General features: G+C 41.8%; 2 protein-coding genes across 7 annotated transcripts in view; one reads left to right on the top strand and one right to left on the bottom strand.

The window, feature by feature from the left end:
• UBE2A (ubiquitin conjugating enzyme E2 A) overlaps positions 1–20749 on the top strand; it is a 276953-nt gene that overhangs the window by 60722 nt on the left and 195482 nt on the right. The gene's annotated exons all lie outside the window — the stretch shown is intronic.
• LOC138172413 (A-kinase anchor protein 17B-like) overlaps positions 2139–20749 on the bottom strand; it is a 49356-nt gene continuing 30745 nt past the window's right edge. For 4 of the 5 annotated variants that reach the window (XM_069102171.1, XM_069102172.1, XM_069102170.1 and 1 more), the window contains 5 exons: positions 18914–19688; positions 15622–15746; positions 11403–11523; positions 7230–8972; positions 2139–5922 (listed from right to left, as the gene is read on the bottom strand). In XM_069102171.1, coding sequence (XP_068958272.1) covers positions 7257–8972; positions 11403–11523; positions 15622–15746; positions 18914–19672 — 2721 coding nt within the window. In that variant the 5' untranslated portion in view covers positions 19673–19688 and the 3' untranslated portion in view covers positions 2139–5922; positions 7230–7256. The remainder of the gene's footprint in view (positions 5923–7229; positions 8973–11402; positions 11524–15621; positions 15747–18913; positions 19689–20749) is intronic. The other variant, XM_069102174.1, reaches the window with a different exon arrangement.

Raw genomic sequence — 20749 nt, 5'->3', positions numbered from 1 at the left:
ACCAAAAGAGTCACCTCCGATGGGCTCAGAGGAAATGGAGAAGCCCATTACCTGGCAGGTGGTGGGGAATGGGAGGTGGGAGATGGTGGGGGGGGGTTCCTTTGTCCAGGAGGGAAAAAAAAGAGCACCCGGGAAGTCAAGCAGCTTGCTCAAGGCCACACGGCAGGCAGTGGAAGAGCGGGATTAGAACCCTGGGTTCTACTGGCTCTAGGGCCAACTCTCTTACCACTAGACCATGCCGCCTCCCAAAGAAGCAGGCACTACCAGTGGGCTCTGTTGCTGAGGCTGCTGATGCTGCCGTGATGCTTGGGCTGCTGAGGAAGCCAGGGCTCTGATTTGCTGAGGATGACATCAGGCCTCCTAGACCTGGGCTGGAGGGACCTGTGCTGGCGGCTGAGTCCAGGCATCCTTAACTCTTAGTGTGCCGAGGATGCCTGGGACACAGCCTGGGCAGGCCGAGGAGCCCTTCTCACAAGAAGGGGGTGAGAACAGAAGCAAACGGGCAATGGCAGTAAGAGATGGCAGAGGGGAAATCATGATGGGATGCTTTTGTTTCACAGCCAGGTTCAGGGACCACCTGGGTCTCTGTTAAGAACCCCTGGTTTAAAGGAACCAGCACAAAGACTTTCTATTGGTTTGCTAATCGGAATGTCATTTTGGATACAGGATCTTTTGTTCACCAGTGTAAAATGTTACCCCTTATTAGAGCTTTCGAACAACAGCTAGGATTTATATAACACATTAAGGTTTGCAAAATGCTTTTGTGGGTTAACTAATTTTATATTTGTTAACTCATTTATACCGTGGACCAAATGTCCACTCGATTCACTACAAGAACCAACCTAGAGGGCTATGCAAACCTATCAGTATCTATGACCCTACTTCCTTTAATTTTTTTTCTGATATTTATAAAATGTCAAAGGCGAAACTCCAACTTGGACAATACAAGCAGCCCAGCTCCCCTTTCCTCCCCCTGCCCTTGCTCAGATTCAATGAAATACATTATCAACAAGGCCAGCAAATAAGATGGGAATCCTTATATCTTATTTACATTCTGATACTCCAAAGGAAGATATACTTGCGTAAGGAGTCACGTAAACAGAAACAATCTATTACCCATGTTGCTAATAATATAGAACATGGCATGGAACTGGCTTCTCAGACTTCAATCAACTTTGATGGACATCTTCCCTCTCACTTAAAATCAGCTATTTTTCAGGTCCTGGAATGCCTTTCCCCAAGTGAATTTCTGATTCTATGGGGAAAGTCCCATAGGTTAAAGCCCCCTGCCCCAAAACGTGGAAAGTAAGGTCCCTCCAAATAATCTCCCAATATTTGTGACATTGTCTTTTATTTCAGAAGAGATCAGCTTGCTCCTTTTATACCTAAACAGAACTGGCAGTTGGGAGGAAAAAAGTCATCTTGTTTTTCAAAACTTTATCCCCAAGTAGCCAGATTCCAGGCCTTGTTTCATTAATTTTCTCTAACTGGGTATTACTTTAAACTAGAAAATATGGATTTAAAAATTCTCAGAACCAACAAATTCTTAAAAGCCCATTATGTAAATACCCTTAAAAGGTGAGAATCCATACAAACTAGTGTCAGTGGGAGATCAAGTGAACTTTTTACTCTTCCCCCACCCTGCCTTCACCCAGTGATTCAGAGGCATTTTTTTTCCTACCATGTACTGTGCATAGATTTCAGCTACAAGTTTTTCCAGTATTCTTGGTTACATTCTTTAAAAAAAAAACAGGACACTAAAAAACCCACTAACAATTTATATAATGGATCAAAAAGGTGACAGGAGTCAGGCAGTGAAAGGAGTTCAAAGCCAGTCAGTTCTGGCATTAACTGTGTGAACTTAGACTAAATGATTTCTTCTCTCAAGGCCTATTTCCTCATTCTGAAATCCCTTCCAGCTCCAAATCTATGACTGTCTAAATTCAACCTTGGCTGGGTCCCTCTCCTTTTCTGGGCCTCACGTTTCTCGTTTGTCAAAGGCTGGGGCTGGGACGAGATGACCTTGGAGGTCCCTCCCATTTGGAAATCTATGACCCTCAGACTCAAGGATTCTGCCAGCTCAAAATCCTATCATCCAAAGTAAAATACCAGAAAAAAAAACAACTTTGAGAACCGCCTTTGGTTTAAAAGTGGGAAAATGCAAACCTGCTAATATGTTTTTTTAATTACATTTTATTTTATTTTTCAATTAACAAGCAGTTTTCTCTCCCTCCCATCTCACCCCAACCAAAAGAATAACAAAGCTCTTGTAACAAATATGCATAGTCAAGCAAAACAAATTCCCATATTAAGCCCAAAAATATTTTAACAATTGGGTTAATGTCCCTTACAAGTTCCCAAAACTAGGATTCTTTAAGAGAGGATTTAATACAGTACTACTATTCTGCAGGGAACAAAGGGGAACACATGTGAAAATGTTTTGTAACCATGTCACCAAGAAGTTAGCCTTTACAATTTCATCTGCTCTGTTGGGGGGGAAGGTACCAACTACAACGACAGAATGGAGGGGGTGCTGAACTTGAAGTCAGGATAAACCTGGGTTCAAATCCCTTCTCAGAGGGATTTTACTAGCTGTGTGGCCCTGGGCAAGTCTCTCTGGGCCTCAGTTTCCTCACTGATAAAATGAGGAGGTTGGACTGGAAGGCTTCTAAGGTCCCTTCCAAGCCCAGAATCTCTCACAGGGTGATCACCGCTCTCTTTTTCCAATAGCACCATGGCTGTAAGGTCTTTGAAACCATAGAGCTGAGGTTAAGGAGCACATGTGAATGAATTTGCTTTAGCCAAGATTATGCAAGGCCTAGGACAGGTAGGTACACTTCCCGAGCCAACCAGGCCATTTGTAGTTATGCAAATTTGCTCCTTCTTCCCCCTCCCCCCATCAAGTCCTTTGGCTACTTCAGAGTAGTGGAGTATCTCCACTGAGGGCTGAAAGGATAAAGCGACCGATCTAAAGCTTAGGGTACAGAAGCACAAAAGAAGGGGATATTTAACAAATCCTTACTGAATGGGGAAAAACTCAAGAACTTACTATGTACAAAGCACTTGTCAACTGCCGGTTCATTGGATCAATAACTGGAACGTCATTCATTCATTTGTATTACAGGTATGAACCTTTGTAGGATGTTAAGGTAACAATTTATTAGCAATAGCCATAAGAAAGGAATTGCAGATACATTCGGTTTTTCCTTCAGCACTAGGAGGTCACTTTTTTCCTACCTGAGAAATTTGAGACGTGCAAAGTGAACTAAAACGCACTGACCCAATGGTGCTTAGCTTTGTAAAGGCCCTGGGGATCTGGGGCGGTTAGGTGGTGCAGTAAATAGAGCACTGGCCCTGGAGTCAGGAGGACCTGGGTTCGGACCCAGCCTCGGACACTTAACACACACAAAAAAAACCCTAGCTGTGTGACCTTGAGCAAGTCACTTAACCCCAATTGCCTTCTGAAAAGCAAAAAAAAAAAGAAAAAGAAAAGCCTTGGGGATCTTACATAAAGGGTCACCATCATGACAGTTACATATTTAAGAGGACAAAGGAAAAGCTAACATAGTGGTAATTCAGTGGTGCAAGCCATAAAAGGCTGAGCAAATTATTAACACTACACAGTGGATTTCCTAACCCACCAACAAGACTGATTATCTGAGTTATTGACTGAAAAGTTATCGAGAAAATCAACTGATAGTATTCTTCAGTTTCCTGTCTCACTGTTGTGAAGTCATTGGATTTCTAAAGGAGAGAATATCAAGGGAGCCTTTTTTTTGGGGGGGGGTGTCTCTCTGGGTGTTCTAAATAGTTAACCTCAAACAAAAGATAAAGGAAAGAGGGAGGAGAATGGAGAATGTACACAAACAAAAAACCAGTATTTTTACTTCGGCCTGGGCCCCAGAAGAGTGCTTAGCCAACAAGGGGGAAAAATGCCACAAATGAATACCTTAGCACCAATTCTGTGATACTAAATCACCAGGCAAAAAGCCAAGGATGTCATGGGTGGGGTTTCATTGGAATGCCCTCCAACAAAGCAGATCACTTCTTCTCAGTAACTCAGGAGATTAGTAGGAGAGAGTCGCCAGCCTGGGGGCTCAAGAGTTAATTTAAGTAACCAGTCCTTGGCCACACAGCTAGTAAGGGACAGAGGCCATGTTTGAGCCACCCAAGCTTTCCAGATTTCAGGTCCAGCACTCTTATCTTATCCTTTGTCGTGCTACCCCTAGACTAAATGCCTTTTATACATACGCTACATACAGAAAGAATGTAAGCTCTTCATTTCTGTTGGTGTATCTAACCCCAGCACTCTGAAGCACAATGGCCCGAGCTGAAAAAATGTTTGTTGTTTGATTCTATGGCAGTTAAAGTTTCATTTCAGAAGCATTCAGTAGCAAATCTTTTTATACCCATAAACTTTACATAGAAAAATACTCTGAACCGGATGACCAAAGAAAACAACAGATTATCACAATAAATGTAGCTGTTACAATCTCTTCAGTGCAACTGTACAAAAGATTGCAAATAAAAGCAGAACCTAGAAGCCAAAGAGGGCTGGTTTTCGACACTTATTCACACAAAGTCCCTTGACAAAAGATAAGCTGTATGAACTTTCCAGGGTATTATGAAAAATAGTAACTCCATCTGAATGTTAGCAGTCATTCCTGAGCCTTGGAGAACATGGAGAAAAGGCACTCAATACACAGGAGGAATCAGAAAATTTGACAACAGACCACACCCAGTTTGCTGAGTCATTCAATGAAAAGTCAAACTGTACATGAAAAGCAGCACATTTTTCTCGTCACAATTTTATTCAAGTTAACATCATAAGCGCATACGGTACATAACAACATATTCTCAGATGAATCCTTGTTCTGTCACACAGCTATATACTTAAATATTGAAAACCAACACCACGTGGTTCTTAATGCAGAAAAAATTGGGGTATTTGGTAGTTTGGAAGGATTTCATCCAGGATGAGGTACCAGACTTTAGAAAAACAGGCCACTCAAGAGAAGAAGACTCATCTTCATTTTTACCACCCATCTTCCCATAGATCAGAGAAGGCCCAGCCCAAAACATATTCCAGGTTACTGGGAGGAGGTGGGGGGGACAGAGGAGACAGGGTCCTAGTATGCTTCAATTCAACCAATTTAGCAGATATTTCTTAAGCTTTGCCTGCCATGTATGGGGCTTCATACAGTTGTTGGAGCTACTGAAATGAAGTGGACCCTGCCCTCAGAGAGCTTACAACATAACTGGTGTGGGGGCAGGGGGAGAGGTTATACACATGAACACACACACACAATCTAATTGGCTGGGGCGGGTGGTGGGGAGGGCCTGGGGGGGGGTAGAAGCACATATAAATCTTACTGGGTGGATGGGATGGAAGCATATATACACAATCTCATTGGCTGGAGAAATAATGATACAAGACAGAATGTAGGAAGGTGGTAAATTCAGGTAATGTGCTCTGACAGAAACTCCAAAGAATTTGAGATCAGGCCTATTTTAAATAAGCCAGCCTATATAAAATCTGGCTTGCTATGACTTCTAAGCATTGAACAGCATTTATACTTCAAGGAGTCTCTGATCTAGTCCATTCATCTTCAATTGTTTAGGCCAACTATGACTTTGTTGGAAATATTTTCATCTCCTGTCCTTGGAGTACCCAAGTCCAGCCTTCAATATATTGTATGCTGCAAAATTCTCAAAGTCACGATAATATGAGTCTGGGGAAGGGCTCAGCTTTAAGCAGCACCAAACATGGAATACAATTTTAAAAGTTCACATTTTGAGCGTGTAAATCCAAGAAATCTTCATATGTGAAGACTCCATGACGTTTTCCCATCCAGAAAACTCACCAAGGGTTCAGACCTGGTCACGTCTTTTCAGGACCCCCAGGGTAACAAAGGAGGAGGCCTTTAAAAAGCAAAGTTTGAGACAGTGAGAGATTTGTACAAACAGATTTCATTCTCAACTCTGAGCAAAACAATTATACAAAGTAAAAAAAGTACTTCTCTTCCCTTACTCTCTTGCTTCACTGAGTCTACCCCTCAATACCTCAAAACAGCATTACAGCTGCCTTCAGGCCCCAGAATGGCTCTCTGGGTCCCTAGTCAAACCCTGGTCATCTAAGATCTAATTGCTAACTTAAAGGACTTCCTACTCTTAATTTCAATGCAGTTTTATCACCTGCCTTTACTTTAACCCACACCACAAGCAGCAGACACTGCAGTAATAATGCTGCCAGGTCCTTGGGCTCTGTTGTCCTATTTAAACCTCCAAGCACACTAGTCTTCCTCCCTATGAACCCTCTCTAGCCCATTGGTCTGATGTACCCCAAGTCTACTTCTGTGTTCTCAGTGTTTCTAAACACTTAGCAGGTGGTACCTAGGAAATATTTATAGAATCAGAAATGAACTGAAATGTCAGTTTCTTCTTCTATATATCATCCCAAAAAGAATGGTCCACTGATGACTATGTGTAGATTCTCTTTAGGTACAAAATGCTCAAAATCATTTCTTGAAGAAATCAAAGCAAGCTTTGAGCTGTCTTTCCTTTCCATTTGACAGTTATAAGAAGGAATTTATAAAAGGTACCTGTAGACTAGAGGTCCTTAACCTGGGGTCCATGGATAGATTTTAGGGGTTCCATGAACTTGGACACGAGGGGAAAATCGCATCTTTATTTTCACTAATCTCTAACTGAAATTTAACATTTCTTTTAATTACTAAAAAAAATCTTAATGGGTTTCACCAGACTGATGTCAAAGGGGTCCGAGACACAAAAAAGACTAACCCCTGCTATAGGCAAACAACATGCTTCTTGCAGCATAGATCACCTCTGACCAAAAATGAAAGAAAACAGAAAAAGATCCCCACTATTCACAAATGTTGTTTTGGTGAACTGGGGAAAAGAAAAGAAAATGTGGCTAAAGAGGCTTCCTTACTCTGCAAGTTATATTTGCACTTTGCTGGACACTCCACTGAAGGTTCAATTAAACTACTGGATTGTCCACTCTTAGCTAGCAGTGATCTGTAAGCACATTTTAGAAATCTCCCCAATCCTTACTAACACACCTGCTGTCATCACAATATATGAGCTATACTAGATGAGGGGTTAAACTGGCCACAACTAAAACTTTTAACTGACATCTTGCTATCTAGCTGATGAATTCCTAAGGTCTCGCTTTGTGTTTTTTGTTTTTCTCTTCTCAAATCATTTACCATTATGAAAAAATTGGGTGTCTGAGCTCAATGGCTTTCAAAACTCTTCAATTTCAAAACTGAAGCTCTCTTTTCGAAACCATTTTCATAGGCAAGAGGATCTGGACTGTCACAGCTGGTGAGACAACCACTGGAATTCAGGGTTCGGTCCTTCCATTTAACACATCTGTTGGAGGTTCTTATGTCTGGATCAGATGTCAGCTTCCAAGGATTACTCATATCCTCAGAAAGCCCCTGGACTGAGGGCATGTCAACACTTGGTGAAGATGCTACTGACACACAAGAAGCTTTACATTTCATTTTGGACTCCATCATTTTTCTCCGTTTCTTCTCAGGTTTTTTGAAGGACCATAAGGTGCTGGGCTCTGGTGCAGGGCAGTTGTCTTTCTCAAGTCTGTCTTCTGTGAGTGGCTTTTTCTTCTTTTTTCTGGTGTTTTTCTCAACCCCGTTGGTTTCACATTCACCTTTGGGCCCTGGGCATTGTAATTCATTCCTGGACCTCTTAACTGTTTTCTTAAGTTTGGGTCTAAGGGGCTTTGTCAAGCTGATGGGTTTTAACTTTGGGCACATGCCACACTGGCTACATTTCTTTTCTTGATCAAAGGCGATAATTTCATTGTAGTCATCTGAGCCTTCCATCACTTTCACCAAGCGGCCTGCATTTGGAGTAGGGCTTTGATGCCTACTCTCTTCACTCAATGTCTCATTAAAGCAATCAGAATCACTACTAATCTCTTCTAAGAAGTCTGTTACCTCACAAGAGTAGCCAGCAAGTTTGGATTGGGAAGAACTCTTTCTCTTAATCCTAAGCTTGGAATCTTTGATAGGGCCAATACAGGAGTTCTGCCAAGGGCACTGCTTTCCACCCATGTTAGACACAACATCAGCAGCTTCATTGCTTGGGTCTGTGTAATGGTGTTTAACTGTCTTTGCAAACTCTTCAGCACAGCTTGTGTTGATAGCCTCTCTTGGTCTGGGCTCTACCTCCTGAGAGGCAAGCTTCCACTGCTGATCATCCTTTGGGGCCCAACCGACCTTTTGCCCATTTTGCATGATGTGATGGTCTGACTGGTTCAAGTTGATCTGAAATCCATATCCACTGTCATGTACCTCCCTCCGCCACGGAGGTTTGCCCACGGCACTCTTTGGGTCTTCATAAATACGAGCATATTGTGGAGGGTGATAGTAATTTAACAGGTAGTGAATAAATTCATCAGTTTCATAGATTTTCTCTTTTCTGCCATAGCCTTCTTTATAGAGCTTGGGGTTAGAGTATTTATTCCAATCTTCTTCTTCTTCTTCTTTTTCTTCTTCTTCTTCTTCCTCTTCTTCTTCTTCATCTTCTTCTTCTTCTTCTTCTTCATCTTCTTCTTCAACAGACTGGACTGCCTGGCTCAAGTCCTGCCTAATTGTAATCTGTAAGGAATTCAAGTGAGAGACAAAACTGTGCTTGCATGAGTCAGGTGTTAATCTGTCAATGTCCTCTCCTTCATCTGGGTCATGTAGAAGGGTTTTCTCCACATGGAAAGAAGATTCAAATAAGTCATGCCCCATCTTGGTTTGGGGGATTGGGGATCTTTCACACTTGATAGGCTTTTTCTTGGGCATTTTCTTCTTTGCCTCTTGGCACAGAAGATTTGGAGGGTTTGGCTCCTTCTTCAATGTCTTCACTTCACACTCCAGAATGCAAGCTTCTTCAGCTTTAGGGTTCTCCACCTCCTGGTTGTTGACTTTTTCACATTCCTTCAAATGAAAATGTTTAAAAAAACAAACAAAACAAAAAGAAACCTCAGATGAAAACAGATCAAAAGATCTCAAATGAAATTCCAATTTCTTTTCATTGAGCTACCCCTAATACCATAGAAGCAAGTCAAATGGTTAACAAGATTATGTCAGAGAGCTAGGAGACACAAAGAGTTTTTCTCTGCTTCTGCTTTCTCTGTGTACCTGTCCAGTATTTTTCATAGGGCTCTAGACTTGAGAGCTTGTAGACCTTAAAAATTGCAAGGCATGACTGGACTGGTACATTACTGTCCCCTTCTGTCCCCATCCCCATTGTAGCTCACGGAGAAGACAAAAAGTGGGAAGTGGCCATTAACTAGCTTCTTGGGGTGTATGGAGAGGTGGAGAGGGGCAGGGCGAAGGAGAGAGGGCCTACTAACAGTCTCTCAACTGCCAGTGAACTTGTCCTTTGCTCTGAGCGATGTTTAACCCCACATCAGGGAGCAACCCATTCATTATCTGAGCTCTGACTAGATTAGGACCTGTAGACTATACAGCTAATAGTGTTAAAAAAGACCTAAAATCTAGACTCAGTATCTAAAAGAGAATTTTCCCTTGGCTGTCATAAATAAATAAATATTAAATCAAAGGTCATCTGAACTTTGTTAGAAAATATAAATGCCTTGGACTAGAGTGCATCAATTGGGGAACGACTGAACAAACTGTGCATGTTAATATAATAAAATGTTATTGCACTGGAATAAATAACAAGTATGTGGAATCCAAGAAACACGGGAAGGCTTATATGGTGTGATGCAGAAAGCTGAACTAGGAGAACCACAGATACAATAACTACAATAATGTCAATAAGGTTAAAAGTCTATCAAATTCAGATTAATTGCAGCAAAGACCAATCTTGGTCTTAGAAAACAGCTGTTACTTACAATTTCCCCATCTCTGTAGAGAGCTCAGGGGACCACTGCTGCATATACTGTCGAAGGTGATTATTAATTGTTTTTCTTTCTTTTTTTTTTTTAAACACGGGAGGACTGGCGGGGGGGAGGGATATCAGGAAACAACTGGCATGAAAAAAAAAAGGCATTAATAAAACCTTTTAAAATATCTTAGGTGCTTTTGAATGCTGTTTTGACTTTGTCCCTATCTGCCCCCTGTCCCCTACCTTTGGTTAGAAGGCTCCAGACTTCAAATATAAATGGAATTCTTAAGAGGTGTTTTGGTTAGGCGGAAACAGCACTTCAATTGGAACAGGGAGAAACTTGATTCAAATCCTGGATCTTCCACTAAACAGATGTGGACCCTTGGAGAAGTCACCTCATCTGTCTGGGCCTCAGTTTCCTCATCTATACAATGAGGATAATAACTACCGTGCTAACTGCCATGGGTGGGCTATGGGCCAAGTACCCTGTAAAGCTCTGGGTTCTAGATAGTGACAGTAGCACTGATTAACAGTGGTAATAGTATCACCTGCTCCTGGGTAGGTCCCTCCTTCCTTTGCCTCAGTTTCCTTAAGTTCAGATTTACAGATTCTGTAAAATTTTTAGGAATCCTGGTTGTGCTTACTTAATAATATAATAATGATTAATTACACATAATTATTACTAATAACAGCTAGAATTTACATGGCACACTGAGGTGTGCAAAGCATTTTACATATGGTATCTCATTTGATCCTCATGACAACCCTGAGAGGTGGGTGTTATTACTACCCCCATTTACAGATGAGGAAACTGAGGCAAAGAGAGACACTTTGCCTAGTGTCACTCAGTTAGTAAGTGTCTGAGGCAGGATTCAAACTTAGGACTTCCTGACCCCAAGTCGGGTCCCCTATCCACACTGCCACCTAGCTTGCCTACTCTACCAATTCAAAGTCCACTGCTAGGAAGAAAAAAAGATAAATGGAACTTTGTAAAAACAAACAGCTCCAGAGCAAGCAAAAGGTCACTTTGGTAAACAGAAGCAAAGGCTCCATATCTCAACTCTCCACAGACGAGGATGACTTGATGATATTATTTATCTCCTATACTACTAAGGATAGGTGAGTGGCAATCCTAAAGAAACTCTTCCTAATGGGAGACGGCAGAGAATACTGGGAGAGGAGACCATTTCCCATTAAAAATAAATTGAGATTCTCACCCCATATTCCAGTTACTGTTTATATTAATTGAGTTATTGGTAGCAGCTTAAAGAAGGCTCCACTGAATTCAGCACAGCCGTCAAGTGGATCCTATTTGGAAGGGACTCCCAGTTTCAGTAAAAATGGGTGTCTCATTCGGCATAAGAGCTAGCTGCCAAATCTAAAGAGGGATTGTGGAATGACCTTACAATAATTCTACTTAGCAGCACCCTTAATGGTCAAAGGGCCTCTACGTGCCTCAGTACCAGCAGGTACTCTCCTACCTCCCCCTCATCATGGAAGCCAGAGCTAGGTACCTCAGCTTTAACTCTCTTTTTCAGATGCTTCTCTTCCTTTGGTTTCTGCCTCTGTTCTTTCTTTTTTATCTTGATTCTCCTTTTCTTCTCTCGGAGTTTCTTCTCATCATCTTTCCGTTTCCTAGGTAACAAAGGTAATGAACAAGTCACAGGGCATTTCTCTAAGGGCTGAGACTGAGATATGTGGCATCAACAGACTATACTGACCAAGAAATGCCAAGACCTGGCACCATCAGACTAGGATGAAGAATGTATACATGGAAGGATTTATGGGGGGCTCTCAAAGTTTCATTCTCAAGAAATCCCTTTAAATCAATTATGGGGGAAGATATGCAATCACATCTGCTCATCTTTAGCTGCTTCTAATATTCAAATTCTCTTCTCCCACTGCATTAACATTCTTTTTCACTGATACCTGCAGTTGGTGAAAAATATCTCTAGAACAGAGGTTCTTAACTTGGGGTCTGTGAGCTTGTTTTAAAAAATATTTTGATGCCTGTATTTCAACCTAATTGGCTTCCTTTGTAATTCCATGTATTTTAGCCTATGTGTTTAAAAACACGATTCTAAGAAATGGTCCATTAGGCTTCACCAGACTGCCCAGATAGGTCCATGACCCCCAAAAAGGTAAAGAATCCCAGTTCCAGAGAGTGCTGGGGGAGAAGTGATTCCCATTTTTTGGAATAGCCATTTTAAAGTTCCCTTGAGTTGAACACAAGATCCGAAGACCAAAGAGAGTGTCATGGTTTTACCAATGGAAATGACAAGAAAGAAGATGCATTAACCTTTGACTTTGCCACTGCATTGTAGGGATCACTGGGCCTTTCCATCTTCAGCTAAACCCTTCTATATGTGCTGCCTGCCTTATTAGAATGTCAGATCCTTGACACCAGGGACCAACTAGCTTTTTTCTATTCCTATCCCCCAGCACTTAGCACAGGACTTGGCCAAGAGTAAGCACATAACTGTTTTTTCACTGTCATTCATTCACTTATTAACACCAAAGTCTCCCAGCAGCCTTGCCTATGACCAAAGCTCCTTCGATAACTCATTCATTAGTTGCTCAAACTAGATCAGTTCCTGCCCCTCCCCCTCTTCCCAGACAGGAGAGCTAGTCCTGAAGAGTGCCACAGAGCCCCTTACAGTTATCTCTGGCAGCAGAGAGGTGATGGGCTGGAGGTCCATAAAAGATAGTTGTTTTTAGACATGGCCAATGTATGGATTTGCTTTACTTGACTATTCTTATTTGTTACAAGGAAGGGCTTGGAGTGGGGTGGGGAGCAGTGGAGTTGTGATGGCAAAAAAGAAAGAAAAAAGGTCAAATCAATAAGATGTTTAAAAAAATACACAAAAGAGAACAGAAGGAAGTTCAGAAGGGCACACAGACCACAAGAACAGCGTTGGAATCACTAGCTTCCATTTAATACAAACTACATGGAATAAAGATTCACAGATTCATACACAATCCTCTTTATATGAAATGTACATGTTTGTTAAGTTCATAATAATGAAAAAGTCAATTTATGTTCAGAAAAGTTATCTTTGAGACATTTTTTTGGACGTGGCCAATGCAAGAATTTCTTTTGCTCAACTATACATCTTTGTGGCAAGGAAAAAATAGATATCTATGCCTCAAAAAGGAGCCACACAAGGCATTTTGTGGTTAAGTACTGCCTCAAACATTTTGGGAAATATCAGGGGACAAAATCACATCCATATAGAGTGAAGTCATTTTGGTAAATAATATTTCTTGTATATGTATCTTGTATATACTCTTGTGTGTTGATATTGTCATCCTGATAAAACATGATGTACTCTGTGAGCACAGGGAAGGCTTCTGTCTTTGTATCCCCCACACTTGGCAAAGTGATGGACACATAGAAGGTCCTTAATGAATGCTTATTGATATTTAAAAAAAGATAAACCTAGAGAAACAGAAAAAATCAAGGAAAATCTGTACTGCATTTGATGAACAAGGAAACAAAATCCACACATCAAGGATTTAGGGGTTGTTGGCCTTTCTTTAGCATTGAATCTGAAAAGAATCCCAAGAGAGGTCTTTTGAAAAATCTGTCCAAACATTACTGTGTTTCTGGGTCCTGGTCTACTCAAGTTCTTCTGACAAATTCAATTCTCCTGGGATAATACTGTTAACTAACTGACTGAGGATAAGACTAAAAGTGTTCAAAACAGACCCCATCATACAAAGAATGTGTAAAAGGTAAAAGGAAAATGATCTGGTAGCTCCCTCTTTCCCCACAAACAAGGCCCAATGCAACCCAACTCTTATGCCAGGCTTGGAGTTTACATGGGTTTTTAACATAAGATACCACCAAAGGCTCAGTTTGCTAGTCCTCCACCCCCACCCCAGCTACAAAAGCAGGAAATGAGTTACAGGTATTCAGAGAGAGCAGAGAATGGGGTACAAATAGAAAAACCCACTGGTATAGAATGGCAGGAGTCTGTTTACTTCAGTTTCCCAAAAATTAAGCCTGATTTTTCTCAAAGATCCAAAAATATGGACCAAGGGCGGCTAGGTGGCATAGTGAGTAAAAGCGCCAGCCCGGAATCAGGAGGACCCGAGTTTGGTTCTGGCCTCAGACACTTAACAGCCACACAAAAAAAGCTAGCCGTGTAACCTTGGGCAAGTTACTTAACCCCAATTGCCCTCGAGAAGGCAAAAAAAAAGATTCACTTGGGGTGGCCAGGTGGCTCAGCGAGTAAGAGCACGAGCTCCAGTGTCGGGATGACCTGGGGATCAAATCTGGGCTCAGATACTTATCACCACACCCAGAAATAACTGGCCGTGTAACCTTGAACAAGTTACTTAACCCTGATTGCTTAAAAAAAATATGGACCAATCATCTGACCAAGGCCTTGTTCAAAAGCCAGGCAAACTATGTTTAATTGGAAATCCCTCTGGACTGATCTTGGGGTTCCTTGTCTTGACTAGGTTTCTTGCAATATTTCTCTAAGACTTCTTCATTCTGCAGTGACCCCAAGTGACTCATAATCCCATTAGGAAAAAAAAAGTAAGGAAGGAGGAAATGGGAAGAGATTGTAAAATACTGAAGGAACCAAGAGGTGAAAGAGTTTTATTGTCTCCATTCACATAAAGCATGGTAGAAATAGATTTTCAGATTTCTGATCTTTAAGACCTTCCTAAAATGCTGCTGGGAAACCAATTCCCCTTCCCAAGTGACCAGAGCCCATGTGAAAATGCTGATGGGCTCAAGAAAGGAGAGCACCAAGAAAGTCCCCAGATAACAAAAATGGCCCCACACAGAGGTGGCAAATAAGTCAATATCTTTGTGTCTTATAGGTCAACCCAACTCCAGCTGCCACTCACCCAGCAAAAATCTTTCACAGACCTATGGTAAACATAGATGAATCAGTCAATAAGCATTTATTAAGCACTTATTGTGTACCAGATGCCATGAAAAGCTCTGAGGATACAAAGAAGGGCAAAAACATTGTGAGCTCCTTGCCCTCAAGAAACTCACAATTGAATGAAAGAGAGAACATATGCAAATTAAATGTACATATAGCTTAGGACATATTTGAGAGATTAGGACTTGACAAAAACCCCAGGAAAATCATAGAGTGTGGAGGTGCAGCAGTGCTAGTCATGATTTCAGAACTTGACAGGCCTAGAATTATAGGGTGGAAGGTTAACTAACATCAGAGGTCCCTTCATAGCTAGTTAGTGCCTTCCCTCTGAGATCACCTTCCATTTACCCTGCATAGATCTTATATGGTGCTCTCCTTTCTTGAGCCCATCAGCATTTTCACATGGGAAGGGGAATTGGTTTCCCAGCAGCATTTTAGGAAAGTCTTGAAGATCAGAAATCACCATTGCCCTGCTTATCTCTGAACCTGCTCATCTTTCTGCTTTCTTCTGTATACATGAAAATGTTCACATTTACTGATGCCTGAGTTCATAATGTAAGGGAAAAAAGGAACTTCCAGCCACAACTATTTTTACTTCATGCCGACACAAATGAAACAACCAAGATGAAGTTAGTCCAAGATGGGACTTCCTTCACAAAACAAACAAACCAAGCAAACACAGCTGTGTGTCTGAGCTTGGGCCAGTCTTGGCCTCTGCTAGTTTGACTCCTAACAATAAGGGCACTCATAGCCAATGCCTGCTGCATGGGTTTCATCCTCAGTAAGATGAACCCATCAAGTTAAAGAATTGACAAAATGCTAGGCTCACCTTTCTGCTTCTTCTCGCCTCTTTTCTCTTTTTCTCTCTTCTTCCAGCTCTTGCAATTTTAACCTTTCCTGGTTTCTTTGCCTTATAGCTCCCTCACTGAAGTGCTGGGTTGTATCAAACATAACCTGTCCAAAAAGAAGGGGAAGATTCAGTAAAAAGGTGAGTTCAGTGGCTTGGAGAAACCAAGGATTTACTGAGTCTGGTTGGCCAGGCAGGAAAACCAAATCCAAAGGACACACACAGTCAGTTGAAGGGACTCCACGTTACCCTGGCACATCCCCATTCCAACAGTGTCTAGCTGCTTCTCTGAACAAGAGGCTAGAATTGCCTCAGGCCATAGTGTTGGAGAACAGGCCTTGTCTCATGACTCATTACAATTTACATTGTACATTTCCATGTTAGTTAAGGGAGGTGATTTGATGTGCCCTTCTGGGGGCACACTAATACAAGTTGTCAACACATCATCTTGGTTATTACCGAGATGAACTGAGTTAAGGGTTTTTAATATACCTAGAGTCAAAAGTTACCAACAAGAAGATATAAAACTGCCAGTCATAAAACCCGTGGCCTCAAATCTCTATACACAAAGTATGGGTAGTAAACAAGGTGAACTGAAAATCCTAACCTCAGCTAGACAAATCTTACCTCAAAGGTATTGCTGAGATGCAATTTGAATCATATTTATGATTGCAGTAGGGCTCTGGAAGGGTATATACTTTATTCCAAAGGAATAACAGACATAAAAAATATAGAAGGGAAAAATAGCACATGGGGATATTAAGAAGATAAATTCATGCAAAGAAATCCAGGGATCAGAGAAGGGAAGCTCGGCAGGGAACATCCGCAAAAAGATCAATAGAGGCAGAAACAGAAGTGATGTTGTCATCAGAATATGCTACAGACCACCTAGGCAGAAAAAGGAAACAGATGAGTTCAGGAACCAGATCATGAGACTAGCCCTGAAGCATGATAGAGGACTTCCACTATTTGGACATCTGCTGGACCCCTCTCTCTATTAAAAGTAGGAAGGCTAATAACTTCTTTACTTACCTTAATAATAATTTTATTTTTCAAAAGGTAGAGGAACCAATAAAAGAAATTTCTGTTCTCATTTGCAAAGGAGAACTGGTTATGAGGGCAAAAATGATGAGAACCTGGCAGGAAAACGACCACTCCATCTTAGAATTTATGCTAGAAGGAAGGAAACACTGGACATAGAGTGGCACCGTGTACCTAGACTGGGGAAGGACACAGTTTAATGGGTTTGGAGAAGAGATAAATAGGACCCCCATGGCCTGAAATTCAACCAGACAAAGTCAGTACAAGAGGGATCGGAAGCATCCAAGAATGAAATTCTGAGGACATGACAAGAAAAAATCCATTGAGCAAGAAGAAAAAATGTTTAAAGAAGTGAATGCACAGGGAACTCATCAAGCCATTTGATTTTTCAAAGTCAAGCAGAGAAGATGAAAGCAGAAGCATGTAACAGAGGATGAATTTCAGCACTTGGCACAGTCCCTATGAGAAGAGAATTAGGGCTATCAGAATGAGCTGACAACAGCAAGGAAAGCTAAGAATGAAAAGATGGGTTTTAGAGCTATTATTAGGGAAGAACAGTAGCGCTGAAACTGAAGTAAAGAGATATAAGAGAGAACTTAGTTATACTTACTGAGTTCAAGTCACACGAGAACCAGATGAATTCAAACCCGCGCTGCTGAAAGACCTGGTGGAAGTGACTGCTAAACTGCTTTAATTGAGCTTTGAAATAACACAGAGAGCAAGATAGTTTCTCCAGGACCACAGAGAAGCAAACATTGTCCCGATTTTCAAAAAAGGAGAGAGAATGGAGCCTACAAAGGGAATCTGAGTCCATTTTTCTGGCTAAACTCTACACCATATTATTAAAGGAATGACGAGAGACCATTTTGGTAAGGAAGCAGTCAGAGATCACAAAGAAACAGTTCCTCAAGAACAGGTCATGCCAAAGGAACTTCATTTCCTTTTTCGACAAGGTCACTAAATTGTCTTCCAATTTTTCACTCCTTTCTGGGTGGAACAATGTTGCAAATGCTAGCCTCTTATTTCCCCAAAGTCAAAGCTCCTATGATTTTCCTGGGGTTTTTGTCAAGTCCTAATCTCTCAAATATGGAAGTTTCTTGGCTTCAGAAATATGTCCTTCAATGAAAGACCTTTTTTCCCCAGTTCCATTAAAACCCAAATCAGGGATGTCAGAAACAAAGCAAAACAAAACAAAACAACAAACCAAACCAAAACAAAAGCCTTCATAGCTGTAGTGGAGAGAGTGAGGGGCAGCATTAATTAGCACAGAGGAACAAAAACTAACTCTTGGAGTCAGAGGACCTGTATTCAAATCCTGTTTCAGATACCTACCAGCTGCGTGATCCTAGGCAAAGTCACTTAACAATGGGGAGTGGTGGGGGTGAGGAGAGACTCCATGAACTCTAAACTGCCCTCCAACTCTCAATGCATTATGGTATGACCCAATGTTTTAAAAGTAAACATTCCTGGGGCGGCCAGGTAGCACAGCAAGTAAGAGCACCGGCTCCAGTGTTGAGAAGACCTGGAGATCGAATCCCAGGCTCAGACACTTAGCACCCACCCAGAAACACCTGGCCATGTAACCTTGAGCAAGTTACTTAACCCCAATTGCTTAGGGGTGGCCAGGTGGCTCAGCGAGTAAGAGTACCAGCTCCAGTGTTGGGACGACCTGGAGATCGAATCCTGGGCTCAGACACTCAGCACCACACCCAGAAATAACTGGCCGTGTAACCTTGAGCAAGTTACTTAACCCCGATTGCTTAAATAAATAAATAAATAAAAGTAAACATTCCACACCGAGAAACTAGAACCACATCTCTGAAACAAAGGACATTAAGACTGCCATATCTTACTTAGTTATTATGCATTCAGTAGGACTCATTTATATTTTCACATCATTCTTGGGTGTAAGGGCAGAGAGAAAGAAGAAAAATACCCTAACAAGCTGCAACAACATACTGTACCCTGAGAAACAACCACATGCCCTGTCCTCTACTTCCTAGACACTTCTAATAACCATCACTTCAAACAGTAGCTAGTGGCATGCCTGATTACAGAAGAAGAAAAGACATTCAAAATGAAGAATTTCTCTCTAAAAACCTCAATGTCATGACAACTGAGCTCCGGATGCTAGTTGTCAGTTGGATTCCTAATGGGACCAGAGGCACAACGTCAGTCCAGATGTTTTCATTTCGGCTCCATCCCATCTGCAAATCCCAGCCAGGCCTGTTACCTTGATGTTGCAGGCCAGAGCTTTCCCATCTTCCCCCTTGAGCATCAGCTTCATTCCCCTCAGGGATTCCATGGCTTTGACAAAATCAGCATACTCTTGATACTGGATGAAGGCCTCAAAGGTCTGAAGGCTGCCTAAGGTACAATGGCTGAAGGTGCCAGTGGCCATCACTTCTTGGTAAGGATCAAGCATGGGAATGTCGATGTTTTTTATTTTCCCAAAGCTTTCAAACACCACCCTGAGGATCTCTTCACATGGCTTTTTCCCACTGGAGCCCTTGGATGCAAACCACTTGCAGGGTAAGCCCTGAAAGTAGATGGAATCGGGGCTCTCGTTAAGGAGCTCATCACTTGCTGTCTTGTTTTTCTGGTAGGCCAATTCCCACTCTTGCTGGGATGGGAAGTCTAGCCAGGCATCTGTGGCCACTATTTTCAAACCTTTTTTCAATCCGTTCAGCCTAATGATCTTCCCGTGAAGTTTTGCCTTCAGGATCTGAACCAGACTTCTGGTCTCTGCCTCGCCCTCAAATCGAATGAAGTTTTTGGTGCTCTTTGAAAGTCGGACAGTGCTAAACTGATCTGGGCAAATGAGATTCTTCAGCTGGTCTAGTATCTTCCAGTTGGAAAATGATCTAGTATATGTGAGATCTTCTGGCAGCATCACATTGATGGTCAGTCTGGCTATAGGCTTCAGATACAGGTGCTGAGCTGCACACAGCTCCATGGCCTCAGAGTTATCGTAAACTATGCTGATAGTCATTGTGTCCTCAATGCTCCTTAAGGAGAAAAAAAATAAAATGATGTTAACAAAAACAGGGAAATCAAGATCGAGATTTGGAAAAATCCCACTAGTGCTGGCATGTCAAAATAAGATGGAAACTTCTAAGTTTCTACAATTAAAATTATACCTTGATTGATTTGGGCTGATAGTCTAGGCTTCCCAAATGATTTCAAGCTTGGATATGGGATATGAACTGGACCCTGTAACTGAATAGGTCTCGAACAATCCCTAATGAAGAAATTCCTTCTGCAAATGTAAGTCAGCACCTGCACTGCAACTGATGGTGTTTGATAGTTGTCCATAGGCCCTGACTGGTGAAGAGGCTTCCTACAATGACACAGCCAGTGCCAGAGGTAGAAATTGAACCCAGGGTTTCCTGCTGTCAAGGCAAGTTTTTGATCCACTATGTCCTGCCAATTCACAAGTTTAAGATCTTTAAAAGGACCAAGTGTACTGCTACAAGGCAAAATCTAGTTCTGTTAGGCAGCATTAATGAATATGGGTACTCATCTCCAACCTTGAAAGAGTATTCCCTTACTAGTTTGCCTACTAGGAGAAGATAAGCTCATCAATGAATTTGCTTTCTCCTTTGAAACTGCTGATATGTAGGGACACAATGACCTTCTAGCATTTTACCCAATAGACCATGTTGAAGCTCCTCTATAGAACCTCAGAGTCAGACAGGTACTCAGGGGTCACATAAGCCAATTCATACAACAGACTAGACAAGTGGCTGTCCAGCCTCTGATTGAACAGTCCTGGTGAGGAATAGCCCATTACACTCTGGGATACCTCAAACTATTAGGCACTTTATTTTTTGCTTTTTTTTTGAGGGCAATTGGGGTTAAGTGACTTGCCCAAAGTCACATGGCTAGTAAGTGTGTTAAGTGTCTGAGGCTGGATTTGAACTCAGGTCCTCCTAACTCCAGGGCTGGTGCTCTATTCACTGCGACACCTAGCCGCCCCTGTTAAGGCACTTTTTCTTGGCATCAAGCCCAGAACTGTCTCTGCAACTTCCTCTTAGGTCTGCCCTCTGGGGTCAAACTAAACATACGA

Source organism: Petaurus breviceps, unplaced genomic scaffold, assembly GCF_028583685.1.
Source record: "Petaurus breviceps papuanus isolate PSGF00001 unplaced genomic scaffold, PetGlider_PUasm1.0 532, whole genome shotgun sequence".
Lineage (NCBI taxonomy): Eukaryota > Metazoa > Chordata > Mammalia > Diprotodontia > Petauridae > Petaurus > Petaurus breviceps.
This window is presented reverse-complemented; position numbering and strand designations above follow the sequence as displayed.